Source organism: Rutidosis leptorrhynchoides, chromosome 6 (genome assembly GCF_046630445.1).
Source record: "Rutidosis leptorrhynchoides isolate AG116_Rl617_1_P2 chromosome 6, CSIRO_AGI_Rlap_v1, whole genome shotgun sequence".
Classification (NCBI taxonomy): domain Eukaryota; kingdom Viridiplantae; phylum Streptophyta; class Magnoliopsida; order Asterales; family Asteraceae; genus Rutidosis; species Rutidosis leptorrhynchoides.
The window spans coordinates 284,173,270-284,193,359 of NC_092338.1; the positions used below are offsets into that span (position 1 = coordinate 284,173,270).

Genomic DNA, 20,090 nt, shown 5'->3' on the forward strand with positions numbered 1-20,090 from the left:
GCTTGTGCCAAATAATCGACTCCTATTCAGTAGCTTTAGAGACAAAGGCCTGATGGCCTGTAGCTGCCTTAACATGAGCCTTACGCATATCAAGGATATAGAGATCCTTGCACCTCGGAGCAGTCATCAGAATCATGTCCTCCGAAATTACGAACTCTTTTCTCAAAATATAACAAAACTTATCATCAAAAGCAACAGTATATTTCTTATTAGCAACTTGTGAAACAGAAAGCAGATTGTTCGACATCTACTCTACATAGTTAACTTTATCAAAGCTGACATTCTCATTAGCAATAACACCCTGAGCAGTAATAAATCCTCCTTCACTACCTACAAAAGAAACTGGTCCTCCATCTACTATTTTCACATTAGACAGCAAAGACAAGTTCTCTGTCATGTGCCTGGACGCCCCACTATCAACAATCCAAGTACTGCAGCGTGGATTGTAGGCAACCTGCACATTAAAGTAAGAGGATTAGTTAGAAAGGGCCACCCATGCCCTAATGGCAGTGGGTTTCCCATCAACACAAACAACTGGTAACTCCACCCATTGTCCTTTAGATCCAGAAGGACCTTCAGGATGTTGAACACTTTTAACTTCTGATTTAGGTTTCCAAACTGTGTTATTCAGTAATGGTTTTCTATAATAATCATTAGTTTGAAAAACCTTTTTATCATTTGTTTGCACTGAAAAAGAATTAAACACTGGTGAAGGTGATCTCCTATTAAAGAACCGATTTGGACTAAGATCAACCTTGCTACTTGGTGTCTGTCGAATGGGTCTACAATTCATAGCCCTGTGTCCCAACCTCCCACAATTGAAGCAATTAACATTATCAAAATCCTGAGAATTAAACACTTTGCGTCTAATTGGTGAAAACTGTCTCCTAGGTGGTTCAGTATGTTGTCTAGTCGTAGGGGATGACGAGACTTGTTGCTTAACAGTCTGTCGACGACCAGGCGGAACATACTTGGACACACTCCCAGATTTGGAACTTGCCTCTGTTGGTGATTGTTCTACCTTAGGACCTGATTTATCTATCCTGCCCTTACTGACAAACTTAGGTGACACTCCCTGGGTGTTCTTCTTATTATTCTGTTTGGGAGTCACAGTTTTCTTAGACTGAGCCTTTTGACTCTCAGTCATCTTACTAGCATTAACAGGATTTTTCAGAATGGTAACTGGTTTAGTGACAAGCTCAAATGGTTTACTGTCTTTCTCAGTGTCGATATCAGTATCTGACTCTGTTTCATAGACAACATCTAAAGACTTCTTCGACTCAACTATCTTAACAGTACTCTCAACAGGTGCTTCTTTAGGCTTACCATATTCTAGTTCTACAACAGGACCCTTACTTTTCTCAACTGGTTTGTTAATATACTCACCTAAAAGTGGCGGGGCAACCTGGTTGTAACCTAAACCCTGCTGTTTAGGAGGATTCAAAGTCTGTTTCACATAAGACATCCTCTTCCAATTGTCGATCCTAGCTTTTTCAGACTCGTATTTCAACTTAAATGAATCCCTTTCAGCCTTAAGAGTCTCTATCTGTCCCAAATACATAGTAATCACTTTTCCATCATCTATAACCGTTGATTTTAAGTGACCCACCTGATTTTCTAAAGACTTAATCACATCAACATAGTCTTTCTGTTTATTAAGGTAGAAAAGCGCATCATCATAGTTCTTTTTATTAGTCTGATTCTCCAAACTTAAATTCTTAAGATCAACTCTAAGCTTAGGACAAGTCTCACATATAACAGATATCTCATTAAGTTTGGAAATTACACACTCGAGCCTCTCAATTTCCTGTTCATAATCAACGCATCTAGAACATTTAGAAACTGAATCATTACATACCTTATCGTTACCGGATGTGTTGGCCATAAATGCATAGTTATTGCTTCCAACCTGAGTGTCTTCATCTGATTCTGACTCAGACTCTGAACTCGTACTGTCCGCGTAATCAGCTTCATAACCTCCTTTGTTCTCGCTTATGTCTAAACACACTGGACTCCGAACTGTAACACTCTTCTTGTCACCACTCTTAAGATCACAGTTGAGCAAGTGTCCCAACTCTTGTCTGAACCAAGTACCAACATGACAATTTCTTTCTTCATCCTCATCGGAAGAATCATTCGAAAACTCAAAATCTGATAGGTCTCGAGCTTGGCGAAACTTTGATAAGGCTAAAAAGGAACATATATTTCATAGCAATATCCCTCCTAAATAATAGGTTTTCATATGTAATTGTATTATATTTTCATTGTAATTGTTTAAATAAATAAGTGCGAAGACAAAAGGCGAAAATGAAGATTTGAAGACACAAACGTCCAAAAAGCTCAAATGTTCAAGATACAATTCAAAAGGTTCAATTTATTGATGAAAAACGTCTAAAAATGACAAGAGTACAAGTTACAAAACGCAAAGTACAAGATATTAAATTGTACGCAAGGACGTTCGAAAATCCGGAACCGGGACATGAGTCAACTATCAACGCCCGACGCAACGGACCAAAAATTACAAGTCAACTATGCACAAGAATATAATATAATATTTAAATAATTATATAAATTATTTATATATTATATATATTTAAAAATTATGTCGACAAGCTATGAGACAAATGATCCTGAGCTGGATTTTCAAACTCCGCGACTCGCGGAGTTTGAAGGCTAAAAACTCCACGACTCGCGGAGCTGTCAGAAATCAAAATTCCTATAAAAGGTCACGAATTCTGCGAGTAAAAAAGATATAATAATAATAATACTCCCTAGTATAATATAAATAAATATATATATGTATATATAGTATAGATTAGTGTTATATTAGATTAGTTTGGGTTATGTAAAAGTTATTTTTACGGGTTTTAAAGTCGGAGCTCTGTCCGTGTAACACTACGCGATAAATAATCAATGTAAGCTATGTTCTCATTTTTAAATTAATGTCTCGTACTTAAGTTATTATTATGCTTATTTGAGCCAAAGTAATCATGATGTTGGACTAAATATTAAAGACGGGGTAATTGGGTTTTGTACCATAATTGGGGTTTGGACAAAAGAACGACACTTGTGGAAATTAGACTATGGGCTATTAATGGGCTTTATATTAAATTAACGATACCTCGTTAATTTAATATAAAGGTTATGATTTGAAGTATCTATATATAACCACATACGCTTAATCGGACACGATGGGCGGGATATTTATAAGTACGAATTATTGTTCATTTGACCGGACACGGGGATGGATTAATAGTCAATGGACTCATTAAAACAGGGGTGGATTACATTCAAGGGTAATTGGTGTAATTGTTAACAAAGTATTAAAACCTTGGTTTACACACAGTCGATAACCTGGTGTATTCATTAAGCAAAGTATTAAGACCTTGTTACAGTTCGAATCCCCAGTTAGTTGGAATATTTGACTTCGGGTATAAGGTTAAATTTGCCGAGCAGTTTATAATTATGACCGATGAACTATTATGGACAAAAACCAGATAGGTTTCAAATACATCCAGGACAAAGGACAATTAGCCCAGGACAATAAATTAAAATCAAAACGTCAAACATCATGGTTACGGAAGTTTAAATAAGCATAATATATTTTATTTCATTTTTTCTCGTACTTTTATTTATTGTCATTTCAATTATTGTTATTTATTTTATATTGTTATTTAAATATCGTCATTTACTATACGCTTCGCTTAAAATATAAATCGACAAACCGGTCATTAAACGGTAAACCCCCTTTTATATATTATTATATATAATTATATATATTTTGTACAAATATAGTTGTTTAAAAATATAGTGTGCAATAAGCCCGCTCCCTGTGGAACGAACCGGACTTACTAAAAACTATACTACTCTACGATTAGGTACACTGCCTATAGTGTTGTAGCAAGGTTTAGGTATATCCCATTTGTAAATAAATAATTAAATATCTTGTGTAAAATTGTATCGTATTTAATAGTGTTTCGTTGTAAACTTCAATAGTATTTTATACCCCTTAGCTTTGACATCAAGTTTTTGGCGCCGCTGCCGGGGACTTGGCGAAACGCTATATTTTTAATATATATTTGTATAAATATATTTTTAGAAAAACAATATCAAAAAAAAAAAAATAAATAAAATATATATATAAATCTAGTTTTACGATTTTTATTTATAAAATTATAAAGTAGTTCTATTTTTATTTTAGTTTTTAAATATAAGTTTTTATTATATAAATATTTAGATTTTAAAACAGAAAAAAAAACACGTCGAATTAAAAACTGTACCAGAGTTGAATTTTGGAACCCCGCGACTCGCGGGGTTTGCTGCTTGAAATACCGCGACTCGCGGAGACACTCTGACACACGTGACAGAACCCTAATTTCACATTAATTACGAATTTTATTATTATTATTATTATTAATAAACCCTAATTAGTTTAATTATTATAATTAGTTTAAGTTTTTTTTAATTAAATTGTATTTTAAATTTTAATTAGTTTTATTATATGTAAAATTAATAGTTTTAATAAATAAATAATATAAAAATAATATTTTTATAAAAATTGTACTTTTTACAACTTTTTGTATATTTTTATATTTTGTCCCTTTTTAATCGTTTTAGCGTAATATTTGTATTTTTAGCTCATATTTAGTTTTAAACTTAGTTTTTGCCATAGTTATTTTTACTTCTAGATTTTTAGGCTTTGCCGTAAAATCCCTTAAGTGCTTTTTCTTTAGACTAAGATTTAGGTGCTTTAGAATTTTGCGACGCCGTTTTTATATTTTAGTATCTTTTTAAGTTATTACCATTTGGGATATAGTTTTTCTTTTAAGCTTTAATATTTTTAGACGCAACTTTTAATTCTTAGTTTTTAATTCCTTTTTAAGTTACGACGCGCTATTTTCTTATTTTTATTTTTCGACGTTTTTCGACGCGCATTCTTTTTCTTTCTTATTTCTCGACGCTTTAGTTTTTAGGACTTAGAAATTTTCTCTATTTCTTATCTAATATCTCAAACAGAAAGAAAAATTATTTAAGTGGTTAAATTAATGGACGTTGACAATTTTCTGCTTCGTAGTAATAGTTGGATTTGTTAGTGGCTGAGTTGTGAGCTTCCGATTTAAAGGGTTCTGGCTCCCTGCTGCATCTTTTGGCTATTCGAAACGTGGGCAAAAGCAGAAAAGTCTATTAATTGGACAACTTATATAAGTTTTTCTATTTTTATAACTAATAGGATAATTAGTAAATGCACCACATTGTAGCTAAAATTTGGCCATCGCAATAAAATGGAAAATTTTGAAAACAAGGCTATGGAAACTCTTTTTGATATCCAAAATCAATTAAATCAATACTCTCAAACGAGTGTTGATGACAATTTGTTCGGTCAATCTTGGATCACGAATGACGAAACAATAACTGGTTGTGAAATCTGTGGAGATTATCACTCAACATGGGAATGTTATTATTACGTTCCTATGAAAAATTACGCACCCACGGAACCTGAATGGAATGATTATGAAGAATACAATTCAAATTGGGATTATTCCCAAGAATATATCCAAACTCAACAACCAGTAGACGAGGAAAATTACGTGTCTGAAAATTTATTAGACAATATGAAAATCAAACTCGAAGAACTCAATGCTCAAAATGAACAAATGAGAGAGTTTGTAAACCGGCAAGCTGAAACTCTATCAGACTACACACCTGTTGATCTGAGGAGTCGTGTGCAAGAAAATCTCATATCATCGAATTTTGATGAATTCGAGAGCTCCGAAATCACCAACTATCCCGATGATACTTTTTATTCAGTCTTACCAATTTCACAACATATCGACACATTAGCCTCTACCGACGAAATCATCGATCCATCAATGGATAAAGAAGAAGTAAGGATGACAAATTGGTACTCTTGGGAAAACGATAACATTGAAAATTTTACCCCCAAGACCAAAATGGTGGGACCGATAAGTACCGTTAATGAAGAAGAATTTGCTTCAATCCAGCCACAACCTTCCAACCCAATATTCTCAATAGACGAGTCATCTACCAAAGATGAACTACAAGCTGTAATACATATTGACACCTCGAATTTCACCCAATTGGGTAATAGAGGTGAAAACTTTGATTCCGAGAATGAACGAAAGGAAGTGTTAGGAATTGTCCACCCTATAGAAATAAGTATGTCGGTGTATATCGATCCATTTGACCAAGAACCAGAAAAGAGACATATCCATTTACTAAAAGCTACACTTAAAAAAGAATTAGGTAGTGACGATCGGGTGGGTCTAAACTTTAAACCCATTGATATAATATATACCACCCGAGATATAAATAACTGGCTCACTATTTTAATTCGTGGAACTTATTCTACCGACTTCACATGTCGTCAGCTAAGTGTGGGGAAGTCTAACCCCACTTAACGTTAAATTAGGGGTTCGGGTTAGTGCATAACTCGTTAATAAAAATGCATGATTAGGGTAAAAGACGCTTTTTCAAATATTAGTAAACAGTTCAAAAAAGCAGCCGTTTTTGAAAAGAAAAAAAAAAGCATGTGTGATAAAACAAGAAGGAATGAACGATGAGGCGCGCCATCTATCATTCGACAAGCTTTGTAATTACAAACTGGGTATTTTCAATCACTTTTCTACACTAATCACCCTCATGAATTTATAATTAGAGTCTGATTTCATGCAAATGAGGGCATTGCATGATCTCAAGTGTGGGGAAGGGTTATAAATTCTCTCGGGTTTATACTTGGTTTATTTGCCAAATTTTATGAAAATTTGAAAAATTTTCAACTAAATGAATTTAAAATCATGTTTATATATATTTATGAACGGTGAAAACTAGGTGTTAATACCAAAATTATCGTTTACCTCGGAAAGGACATAAATTGAGAAACACCCTAAAACGATTGAATTCGTTTAAAATGGAATAAAGGAGAATAAAAAGGCAAAGAAAGAAACTAAGTGTGGGGAGAATGTGCCAAGTTATTCAATTAAAAACTATCTATCACATGTTTCTGTAAAGTTTATTGCAGGTGCTTTTTTTTGGACTAAATTAACTATTTTACCCGATGAAAGAAAAGAAAAGATGGATCTACACGATGAATCAATTCCATCATTAAAAGGAAGTAAAGTCTTCCGAAAAAGACACGCGCTTCTTGATTTAGGTCAAGAAGTTGTCGTCCAGACCAGCTGTAGGTTGACGAAAAATCTAGAAAAGTTAACACTAAAATCAGCAGAAAATCCACGGACCTCAGCATCAAACAGGGTCGCCAAGTGGTCAGATTTATCCTAACCATGAGAAGGATTTATCTCGTATAATGGGGGGGCACCGTGCAAATTAGCTTGATAAGACTAATGAATCAGATCCCCAAAAAGGATAATCTCCTTAAAGATCAAAAATCAGCTTTTAAGCCTGATATTACTCAATCCTTGAGATTGACCTTAAAGATTGAGAATTACAAACTCATGGAATTCAATGATATCTAAACTCGAGCTTGAACGAGAAAATATTTTGATCAAAAATAAAACCGATTTGTTTTCTGAAAACCCATTTTCAATGCGTTCATTACCTTTGAACTTAAAATCCTAGGAATTCACCTGGAATTCATTAGGTCACCTGAACTAAATCGGGTGTCAACCGTAAGAACGGTGGTTGCATAGCATGGTCGGAGACAGGACCTTGTGCCAGACTGAAAAATCATAGGATGATCTTTACTATTGCTCCTACAAAGGATAGTAATAGCATCCGACACGTTTATAGACCATAATCAAAAGCAAGTCATGGAACATTGCCTTAACAGTTTCTTGTTCATCGCTTTCCTTTACAACCGGACGGTAGTTTACCGAAAGGTAATATACGGAGCAAGTATACTGGACGTGTTGCTTTCCCAATACAAGGTTAGCAAGTGGGTAACACAAAACCACAAGTGTTGAGCTAAAATTTTCTAATCTGAAACCCACACAATCCACAAAAATAATTTGCAAACACCGGTGAAGGGTTATTCCGGAAAACTTATCTAGGGTAAAAACTAGATTGAATTTTCAAAAGATCAAATGTTTTCATAAAGATCCAATTTCCTTACGGATCTAAATTTTCATAGTCATGTGGGACTGTAAACCGCCTTTCAAATGTGCACTTTGCTTTGGAAACCGAAAGTAAATCGGCTATTTGATTGCAAGTGTCGTTGACCTAAACCCGAGACAACTGTGGATGACACACCCACCTTTAACCATGGTTCTATCGTTACTATCATTGTTTATACCACCATATCAAAATCACTGATGTACAAAGTGTGATGAATAAAAAAGTGATTCATGTATGTTTTTATTTCAAATTCTGTATTGCTTGAGGACAAGCAACGCTCAAGTGTGGGGATGTTTGATAAGGCTAAAAAGGAACATATATTTCATAGCAATATCCCTCCTAAATAATAGGTTTTCATATGTAATTGTATTATATTTTCATTGTAATTGTTTAAATAAATAAGTGCGAAGACAAAAGGCGAAAATGAAGATTTGAAGACACAAACGTCCAAAAAGCTCAAATGTTCAAGATACAATTCAAAAGGTTCAATTTATTGATGAAAAACGTCTAAAAATGACAAGAGTACAAGTTACAAAACGCAAAGTACAAGATATTAAATTGTACGCAAGGACGTTCGAAAATCCGGAACCGGGACATGAGTCAACTATCAACGCCCGACGCAACGGACCAAAAATTACAAGTCAACTATGCACAAGAATATAATATAATATTTAAATAATTATATAAATTATTTATATATTATATATATTTAAAAATTATGTCGACAAGCTATGAGACAAATGATCCTGAGCTGGATTTTCAAACTCCGCGACTCGCGGAGTTTGAAGGCTAAAAACTCCACGACTCGCGGAGCTGTCAGAAATCAAAATTCCTATAAAAGGTCACGAATTCTGCGAGTAAAAAAGATATAATAATAATAATACTCCCTAGTATAATATAAATAAATATATATATGTATATATAGTATAGATTAGTGTTATATTAGATTAGTTTGGGTTATGTAAAAGTTATTTTTACGGGTTTTAAAGTCGGAGCTCTGTCCGTGTAACACTACGCGATAAATAATCAATGTAAGCTATGTTCTCATTTTTAAATTAATGTCTCGTACTTAAGTTATTATTATGCTTATTTGAGCCAAAGTAATCATGATGTTGGACTAAATATTAAAGACGGGGTAATTGGGTTTTGTACCATAATTGGGGTTTGGACAAAAGAACGACACTTGTGGAAATTAGACTATGGGCTATTAATGGGCTTTATATTAAATTAACGATACCTCGTTAATTTAATATAAAGGTTATGATTTGAAGTATCTATATATAACCACATACGCTTAATCGGACACGATGGGCGGGATATTTATAAGTACGAATTATTGTTCATTTGACCGGACACGGGGATGGATTAATAGTCAATGGACTCATTAAAACAGGGGTGGATTACATTCAAGGGTAATTGGTGTAATTGTTAACAAAGTATTAAAACCTTGGTTTACACACAGTCGATAACCTGGTGTATTCATTAAGCAAAGTATTAAGACCTTGTTACAGTTCGAATCCCCAGTTAGTTGGAATATTTGACTTCGGGTATAAGGTTAAATTTGCTGAGCAGTTTATAATTATGACCGATGAACTATTATGGACAAAAACCAGATAGGTTTCAAATACATCCAGGACAAAGGACAATTAGCCCAGGACAATAAATTAAAATCAAAACGTCAAACATCATGGTTACGGAAGTTTAAATAAGCATAATATATTTTATTTCATTTTTCCTCGTACTTTTATTTATTGTCATTTCAATTATTGTTATTTATTTTATATTGTTATTTAAATATCGTCATTTACTATACGCTTCGCTTAAAATATAAATCGACAAACCGGTCATTAAACGGTAAACCCCCTTTTATATATTATTATATATAATTATATATATTTTGTACAAATATAGTTGTTTAAAAATATAGTGTGCAATAAGCCCGCTCCCTGTGGAACGAACCGGACTTACTAAAAACTATACTACTCTACGATTAGGTACACTGCCTATAGTGTTGTAGCAAGGTTTAGGTATATCCCATTTGTAAATAAATAATTAAATATCTTGTGTAAAATTGTATCGTATTTAATAGTGTTTCGTTGTAAACTTCAATAGTATTTTATACCCCTTAGCTTTGACATCAAACTTATCATACAATCGATCTTTAATCCTCTTTCTGAGGCACAACTTCATAATCTCCTCAGCTCTTTTCATTCTAACATCACATTTACACACATAGCAGATGCAATTCGGATTATCTTTTCCAGTACAACCTGCATTTTTCCTAGCAATTCTTTTTTCTTCAATTTCAGCTTTAGTTTTACCTACAAACACAACATTAACTTTATATGTATCTGCCGTGATGGACCAGTCACATACTTCATCAGCATACGTGGTCGTCAAGGCCTTAGATTGAATAGACCCCGAAGATTCTTTCTCAACAATAACATGTTGTGGAGTAACTGAAATGGTTGTATTGTGAAAAGGATCAAAAAAACCAGTCTTGGGTGGCCTCGTGCAAGTCTTCTTAAAATGACCAAGCTCATCACAATTGAAGCACCTAACCTTTGACATATCAAAACTAAACTTCGAATCACGATTCAAACTCAAGGACCTCTGTTCGGTTTTCTTCAAGTACTTCCTAGCCCGTCTCACAATGCTACCCATGCAATAAAGTATATCCATCCTTTCAAGATCGTCCTCATCAATCTGATCATAGTTTTCATTTTCAAGATGACTATTAATCACTTGTCCACTAATCATATCGTTGTATGAGTTAACAACAATAGCTGCCAAAGCCATATCTTCCTGAATTGATTCGATGGGCCTCTTATTGATATTCTCAGTTTGAAACACAGGAGTCTGAGTCTGAGTCTGTTGAGAAGTAGAATTCTGAGTCTGAGCTTGTGATTTAGCATTAAAGTAGCCAGACCGGGATTGTGGAGCAGACATTTGAGAAGCATTTGCTGTAATATAGGCTGTTTGTAATGGAGCATGACCAGAAGATGAAGCCAAAGTGGATGCAGAAGCAGCTACAGAACCAAGTCTCTTCCTCTTAGCTTCTACCTGAATATCCTTCTCCATCAACTTAGAAGTAAAAGCTGTCAATGTTAACGTACGACCTGATGTGCTGTACATGTTCTGAATCTTTTCAATCTCATGGTCCCACTTTTCTGGAAGACCATCTTTCAACACCCTGACTGCCTTATCATCAGGTACATCAATCCCATAATCCGCAACCTCTGCTACCAGTAAACGATATCTCTCCAAAGTTTGGCCCAGTGACTCTGATGGAAGAGCAGCAAACACCCTCCATTCATCCTTCAAAACCTTACCTTTTGTTGCCCGATAAGTAGCAGTACCCTCTGTTGCAGATTGAAGGGCCAACCAAAGAGTATACGCAGTCTTGTTACGGTTTTTGAACTGCTGGAAAATGTCCTTTGACAACGCTTGCGTTAGCTGAGCATAACATCTACACTCAAGATTATATTGTTCACGCTCTGTAGGACTAAACTGTTGAGTTTCTTTGGGTTCACCATCACCTACACAAGGCCAAACAAATGGATTCTCAATACATTCCCAAAGTCTAGAGTCAACACCATTTAAGTAAATAACAAACCTAACTTTCCAGTCCAAGAAGTCTTTAAGATTGTCAAGTCGAGGTACTTTATTTGTCGATCCAGATTCACTTTCGTTAAGTAACATTTTTTGTAGTCCAGGTGCAATTACTAACGCGCTGTATTCATTTGTCACTTGTTCATTAGTGTCCGACATGTTAACTGATTAAGTTTGAAAATAAAAGATTAATTAAGATTCTGATTAAGACACACGGTCGATTATCTCTGACGCACGGTCGACTGTATAAGACACACGATCGATTGTACGTCTCACACGGTCGATTGTCTAACAAAATTTTTGCAGCACTTCATTACTATATAAGCCTTGGGTATTGCAAACTCACACGGCCGATTGTCTAACTCTCACGGTCGATTGAAACTCTCACACGGTCGAGTGACATACTCACACGGCCGACTGACTTAAGTAATCTGACACGGCTCTAGTAAAACTCACACGGTCGGTTGAACAACACACACGGTCGATCTTAGGACTCACTCGGTAGGTTGTCAGGACACACACGGCCGAGTGTGTTCTTGACGGAAGCTGGTCGACTATTAGGGTTTTCAAGACAAAAATCGATTTTGTAATCGATTATGGATGGAAAACTCAAAAACAACACGTAGATAACAAAAATAAGCACTCCAGAAACACCTTTTGACAAGAAAAACACTAAGAATAACTTGTAAACACAGATTAATAGACCAAAAACCTAAAAACACCAAAAACACAAACTTTGACCCAAAAACGATTTGATCAAGCAAAACCAGAGACTCCAGCTCTGATACCACTTTGTAGACGATAATTCTTTGGATCTTAGGTCGCTTGAACTCTAAACTAAAGGTGGAACACAATAGAATAGAGTTCAATCGAGATACGGGTCGTTTCGGGATCGAATTGGTCAAACCTAGAGCAAAAACCTAGATTAGATCGACTCCTAGACGATATATTTCGGTGGTATTCGGTGTTAGGGTTCTCTGGAGACGAAAAAGTACGACTTGGAACAAAAGGGACGAGTAACCTCTTCAAAGAAGTCTAATCCCGTATATATACTGCAAGTCAGACACACTCGGTCGAGTGTGTCTGTCAGTCGGTCGACTGACTTACACAGTCGGTCGAGTGTGTACACACACTCGATCGACTGTGTGCAGTTTAACATATTGATTATTTAATTAATTAAGAACGCACAATCACCATAGTAATCAATAGTCACTAGTAAACAACATTATTACATAACCGAATGTACTAAACGTAATAATAAACTACGGCTGGGGATTCATGCACCAACAACCTGTTCCTTTAACTGGAGCCCGTTTACTACCAAATTTATGAATCGGACATTCTTTAATAGATGCGGTTACACAAAATCAAACATCAATAAATATTACCAAAACTATATAAAGTCTGCAGATCATGCTTTCTTCGTCTTAGTATCTTACCCCAATTTCTGCAACACAAAGTTTACCGTGGAGTCTCAGACATCTGCAATTAAACAAACCCAAAACAACGGTTAAAAAATCTCTAATAAAGGACGAGAATGCCGTAAGAAAGCAAGATTTTACCTAACGTATATTCCAAACCGTTCACATTGATAACCTAACTTTGAGTAACTTTCTGATTTCATTACTTGCCCCTCACAACTTATTAGATGTAACAACATTTCCGCAGATATATAAACCGTAAAAACTAAGACATAACACATACATCGTACGAGAAATTAACAGAACTAATAACCTGGTAATATAACTTCACCAATAAATCCATCAAATGAAGTTATTGTAACAGACTCTGCTGCTGCATCAAGGCAACTATAAAGAGGCTAAACTCAATATCAAACAAATAAATATAATATTATTCAAAAAAAGTTATTAGTGAGTAAAAAAAAAAAGTTGCATACTTCTGGACTTTTTTTTCCCAGTAAATCTGCTGCCAGTTAGTGGTTGACTCATCCAGTTGAACATGTTTCCATCTTAATTCATATAGTGCTTTCCATGCTGTCTCAAAGTTTTCATATCTGCAAAATGGCCTGCAAATATAGAAAATCAAGAGCTTCAAAAAATATTTATAAACCTAACTTCATTAACTAGCAGATTGAGCGTATACACACACGAATATATACAAGATATTTTATTGTTTACAAATATTTTTTTTTTGGTACGTCAACCAGTATTTATGTTCATTTGATCCTTTCACATGTGAATGTAGTTCTCACTTGAAGCTTTCAAACACAAACATATACAAATAGAAGTACATACATTTCATCTTGTAAGTTCTGCAATGCCAGTGGAGGTAAGTTTGATATGATCAGATTAAAAAAACTTAATTAGTACTTTCACAAAATTCGATCTAGCAATCAACTTTTTGAATTAGCAAAACTGAATCAGACAACTTACCACAAAGGATTGCATCTCTTATTGCACCAACGCATAAATGTTGGGGTGACCTTCACCCCTTTCCCACATCGGTTGGAGAGGCAAAAACAAAGGCCCATATATGTGGCTTGATACCTCTTCCTCACAAGACGCGTTTTAAACCCGTGAGAGCAGTTGAGTCGCTGGTGGCTCGTTGTTCCCAAACCGGACAATATTCTGTGGTGGTCCTGGCTTCTGCCTCCGTTACCATCAACTGGTATCAGAGCCGGGGTTATCACACCGATGTTGGGGGGATTGTTGGGGTGACCTTCACCCCTTTTCCACATCGGTTGGAGAGGCAAAAACAAAGGCCCATATATGTGGCTTGATACATCTTCCTCACAAGACGCGTTTTAAACCCGTGAGGGCAGTTGAGTCGCTGGTGGCTCGCTGTTCCCAAAGCGGACAATATTCTGTGGTGGTCCTGGCTTCTGCCTCCATTGCCATCAACCATAAACTGATCAAAGATGGAACTTTATTCATAATTTACCAACTTCTATTACAAAATCTGCATGAATTTACACAATATTAAGCTTAATTGAATCAATGGATTTTTGTCAAAACTACCTAACCAAACTACACCTGAGCCAGAGCCGAGACGCTAATTACCAAGACCCAAAACGAAATCAACGAAATACAAGATAGACTTACAACAAAAAAAACTAAAAAAACAACCAACAAGCCGAAACCAACAAAAAATAGTCGGATTACTGGACCACCAATTTACCTTTGCGAGATGTAGAACCCGATGTGTTAGCCTCACCATCCACCTTGTTGTCATTTGCCGCGTTAAAAGAATACGTTAAAACATTCGTTAAAGGATCCCAAGTAAGTGTACACGTAGACGGGGGAATCAATCCCATCCTCGTTAACCCTTAAAGAACCAATTTTTTCCTCTCCGTTAGAAGGAGCATCATCCAGTCTCACCAAGTAAATTTTGAACCGCATCACTGTTTTCTAAGTCGTCTTCATTACCCTGCAACTGAAACGAAACACGCTTACACCCAAGTGACTAGTGTCACGGGCCATAAGTCGTAACCCAAGTGACTAGTGTCACATGCGCCCAAATCACAAGCGCTTGAAATGCAGGATGTTCCAAGAATGCGGCGTGTTCCAACCTTGTACCCAAATTTTTGTTCTATTTGACACCTTGTGGCATTACCATTTCCATGATCTAAAACGCAACTACATTACTCCATTTGATACCTATATAGATGTGAAAATATCACGCAAATGAACAAAAAAGACATTGAAGATGAGCGATCATGACTTTATATACCACCAAATAGCGTGTAATGATTTGTATTTTAGAGTTTCTACAATTTTAGAGTTTCTACAACTTTATTTTCTTATTCATTACTTTTTGCTAGCTTTTAGTCATAATTAATGTGTAATGTTGGGTGGCGAAAGTAAGATATTTGGTTTTCCATCGACTTGAAATTCAGCAACAACAGACGCAATGTCAGGCTCGTCACACAACGGATTCTGCTGCAACTCCAAATGCTCAAGTTTCCCTAAACACATACCAAAACATCAATACGAAACAACAGATTCAGAGGTGTCAAAATGTGGAAATTTAGTTAATTATATTATATACTAATTAATTATGTGGAAATCATGTTTCAATTTTGTGTAAAAGAAAATAGGACCGCTTACCATGTGCAGCTTTGAGACATGAGCATATAATAGGTAGTGCTTCCATCGATATCTGATTATTGCTTGCTTTCACTGAAATAAGCTTTGGAGACTTTGAAATAAGCTTCGACAAAAAATTTGCCATTGTGACTCCACCCTTGTTACCAATGTACAAGATTCATTTGTTAGAGTATTAATATTATTGGCCCAACCCATTGCATTGTGAGCTCTGCTGTGTATCATTAGAGTTTATTATGTACTATAAATATCCTATGTGTATTGAATAATATTTATGAGGAAATTATTGTCTAATATGGTATCAGAGGGTTGATCCTTTGTCATAGTACCGCCCCTATTTTCCACCACAAAAAAAAAAAAAAAAAAAAACCCTAAAAAAAATATGTCCGCTACAGTTTAGCCGATTCATGAGTTTCAAAAAAAAAAAAAAAATTTCTCGCCTTTTTGTAGAATACTCTCACCATCTCATATATCTATATTCTATTAAAATATTAATGTTCATCCGAAACATGCTTGCGTGTTTGAACAACAATCTCACCGCTGTCACTATGTCTCTTTATTTATACTCCGTATTTACTTACCAAAACCCCAATAATGTATTAGTATACCCAACGTCTATCGCAAATTATACGAACCACAAGACGACGGCCACAATAATATATTTTTTTTTCTTAGCTATCCTTTAATTCGTAAATACTATCTTTTTCATGCTTTTGCTTAATTGTTAATCATTCACATAATCGGCGTGGGGCTGAGCCGCCTAGCTTGACTAGGTTCCAAACCCAAAAAAAAGAAGAATAGAAAAAAAAATATCTTTTTTTTTGCAGCGTTGAAGAAGATTATATCGGTGATAAAAGTTCTAAGCCCAAGTTCTGCTCAATCCTTAGGCTAAGCAAAACAAGTCACGGCGTAACAGAAAAAAAAGCGCTACGGAAAAGGAAACGCAGTCAAGCAATGCAACCAAATCAGCGAATATCATTTTATTCGGTGCAACAAACAAAAAAAAAATTGTCACTTTTGTTTATTTGTTAGTTTTTTTTTTTTTAACTCCAGTCCAAACTTACTGCGAAGGAGTGTTAGAGTATTAATATTATTGGCCCAACCCATTGCATTGTGGGCTCTGCTGTGTATCATTAGGGTTTATTATGTACTATAAATATCCTATGTGTATTGAATAATATTTATGGGGAAACCATTGTCTAATATCATTAACATGAGTTCTTTTCCAAGTATTATTATTATTATTATTATTATTATTATTATTATTATTATTGTGGATAATAATAATAATAATTATTATTATTATAATAATAATAATAAACTTAAAAGTTTTAAAACTTACAAAAAATTAGTGGGAAGCCTAGAGACAATCTGGGCCCCCGCACCTCTAGCAATAGCAAAACCTATCCTAGTAAAAATATGAGCAGCAGCACCGGCACCAATATCTTGCGCCATCGAACTCTTCTGAACCCGCTTAAGCAAAGAAATAGCCTCCTTCTCTAATTCACCAAGGGAAGAAAATGAGAAAGGAATGAAACCATAACCAATCGCCTGACAGCAAGATTCGTACTTGACCCGCTTCCGACGAGCCGCCTCAACCACAGCACGTCCAGGGACAAAGTCAGAAAGCCCAGACTGTGTCAAAGGAGAAGACCCTGTCAAGTCAACACAGACATCGCGACCACAATCCCAGGAATAAAGTAACACATCTGCAGGTCTGAGGGCCCTGCCGTTCCCTCCAGACAACCCAATGTCAACCTCCTTTCTCGCAGAAATCCCAGATCGATAACAAACATCAACAAGGGAATCCCGAACAATATTATGTCGATGCTTAATACCCACCATACCAGCACAAGACACCGCGTGATCCCCGAAAATATCCCCAGTAAAAACCCTTGAACAAGCAGAGCATGCCGTCGAGATAGAGAACAATGGAACACCTAACCGGTAGCACAACACACATCAGTAAGTCTTTGAGTTCATCGTCTGACCCAACACCAAAATAGGGACTGCCCTTAGCCAAGCAGAGGTGTGAACACCCTGCTGTGATTTCCATAAGGCCGATTGTCGGGGAGATAACGAAAAAGTGGATTCTGCAGAAGCGGTAACCTTTGTGAAATAAACATCTGCCAATTTCTTCATGAGTATTGGGGCAGCGACCTCACTCGGATTACCTAAAATATCAAACCCAACCGTATTATTAAACAGACCCAATGCATCTTCAAAAGCATGACCAAGACCAACAATACCCGCATGACGTAGGACTGACAAGACTTAGTTCTCCATGTATCTCTCTTTCTGCACCTTGAAACCCACATGACCCGAGCCCAACCTCCCTAACATCAATTGCTTGAATACCCGAACATAAAAATTCTCCCAGATACTTCCCAAATTCACTGTTTTCCAGGCTTGATAAACACAAACACTATTAAAAGTAAGAAAGATTAATACTTAGAATGACAAATATAGTGGGTTCTTAAGAAACAAACCATAAGCGATTTTTTGCAATAGAAAGAAATTTGAGCGGGGCCCTTAATGTAGAGAGAGCTGTAAATAGCTTCCTGGCTCCGTTATGTGACATTCTACAGTTTTCCAAGTATAACTCTGCAAGGGGAGTGTAGGATATAGATTTCTCCACCAAATACGGAATCAACATCCTACAATAACATATGTTAAACATCCTATCTTTGAGTCATTATACGTTAGGAATGTTAAAGAAACTCACTCGATCCCTTTGTCTTGTAGCATATCATTATCACTCAAATTCAAGACCTTTATATATGGCATATGAATCATACTGTGACTAAGGTTGTTTATATCATATTCTTGCAAATCAGTGGCTCTGCAAAAACCAAGTTATCAAAATCTGATAGAACCCAAAATAACAAATAAAAGCAGTACAATACCTCAAATTGAGCACACGTAATGAAATCTGTCGTTTGTTACTCGGATAAATAAAATTCCCAGAATCATATCTAAAATATGACAAGAATAAACAAACCTGAAATGTTGAAAATTAAATAAAATTTACAACAATTTGTAACGAGTAAGTTTCTCATCATTGCAAAAAGGCACTCACATTGTTTCCTGAGAGATCTAAGACTTGTAAACCAGATTCAGCTTCAAGCAAAGTTTCAAGCATCAAACGTACACTTGTATAATACAGATCTTTGTTGTTGTTGGAGAATATCAATGTAGTTAAACTTCGGCTACCAAACACATTTTAACAAAGTCAATAAAAAGTTACACATGTAAAAACAATAAGTTAGTTAATGGTAAAATAGTAAAACATGGATAACACACACCTTGACATTAAAAACGATTCCAGGTAATGAGGAAGAGGAACAAACCCACTTAACCCAACCCCGGTGTAAAAAAGACTTGAGCGTTTAATTGAGAAAGTTTTAATCACATTCATTTTTAATGAGTTACAGATTGTATTTATATAAATTGAAGGAAGATCGCAGTCGACAAAGTCAAGCGATTCTAAGTTCCCCTGTTTTGCCGCAGAAGTTTGCAAAGTTCAAGAACCTGAAAATATTAAACACTTTACCAATAGTTTCATAATTAAATTTATAACAATCGACTCATTTTGTGAAAACTTGAAACCTGTTCCTTTAACTGGAGCCCATTTACTTCCAAATTTCTGATTTGTACATTCTTTAATAGATTCTGTTACACAAAATCAAACATCAATAAACATTACAAAACTATAAAAAGTCTGCAGATCATGCTTTCTTCGTCTTAGTATCTTACCCCAATTTCTGCAACACAAAGTTTACCCTGGAGTCTCAGACATCTTCAATTAAACAAACCCAAAACAACGGTTAAAAAATCTCTATGAACACATCATACTTATGAACCTAACTTCATTGACCTTTTCACCTTAAAAAGACGAGTACGCCGTAAGAAAGCAAGATTTTACCTCACGTATATTCCAAACCGTTCCAGTGATAACCTAACTTTGAGTAACTTTTTGATCTCCTTAATTGCATCTCACAACTTATTAGATGTAACAGCATATCTGCAGAAACATAAAAAGTAACAACTAAAAATATAACACATACATTGTATTAAACTTAATTACACCATTACCAACTATGGAGTATTCCACCAAAAAAACAGATGTATGCTCTCAACTTGGGGTTTCGTGTCTAACGGACCTTGACTGAAAAATTTCAAGCTTTTATTTCCTTCTTTATTTCCGTTAGTTTAAATGCCTAACAACTACTACTCCATACCCGAAAACCAATCTTAAAATGGTGGTTTCTATTCCTGATGAATGCTTGCTGCCGGGATGCTCCAAAACAAGACAAAGTGTCG

At 35.5% G+C, this 20,090-nt stretch overlaps 1 protein-coding gene across 1 annotated transcript; it reads right to left on the bottom strand.

Moving 5' to 3' along the window:
• Positions 1–16,068: 16,068 nt before the first annotated feature.
• Positions 16,069–19,859, bottom strand: LOC139854521 (uncharacterized). Its single transcript, XM_071843822.1, has 11 exons — positions 19,855–19,859; positions 19,768–19,791; positions 19,524–19,566; positions 19,377–19,439; positions 19,073–19,263; positions 18,847–18,976; positions 18,674–18,768; positions 18,493–18,609; positions 18,257–18,424; positions 18,037–18,175; positions 16,069–16,101 (listed from the first exon to the last, which is right to left on the bottom strand). The coding sequence occupies exons 1-11, from the start codon at positions 19,857–19,859 to the stop codon at positions 16,069–16,071; spliced, it is 1,008 nt and encodes a 335-aa protein (XP_071699923.1).
• Between the last annotated feature and the right edge of the window lie 231 nt (positions 19,860–20,090).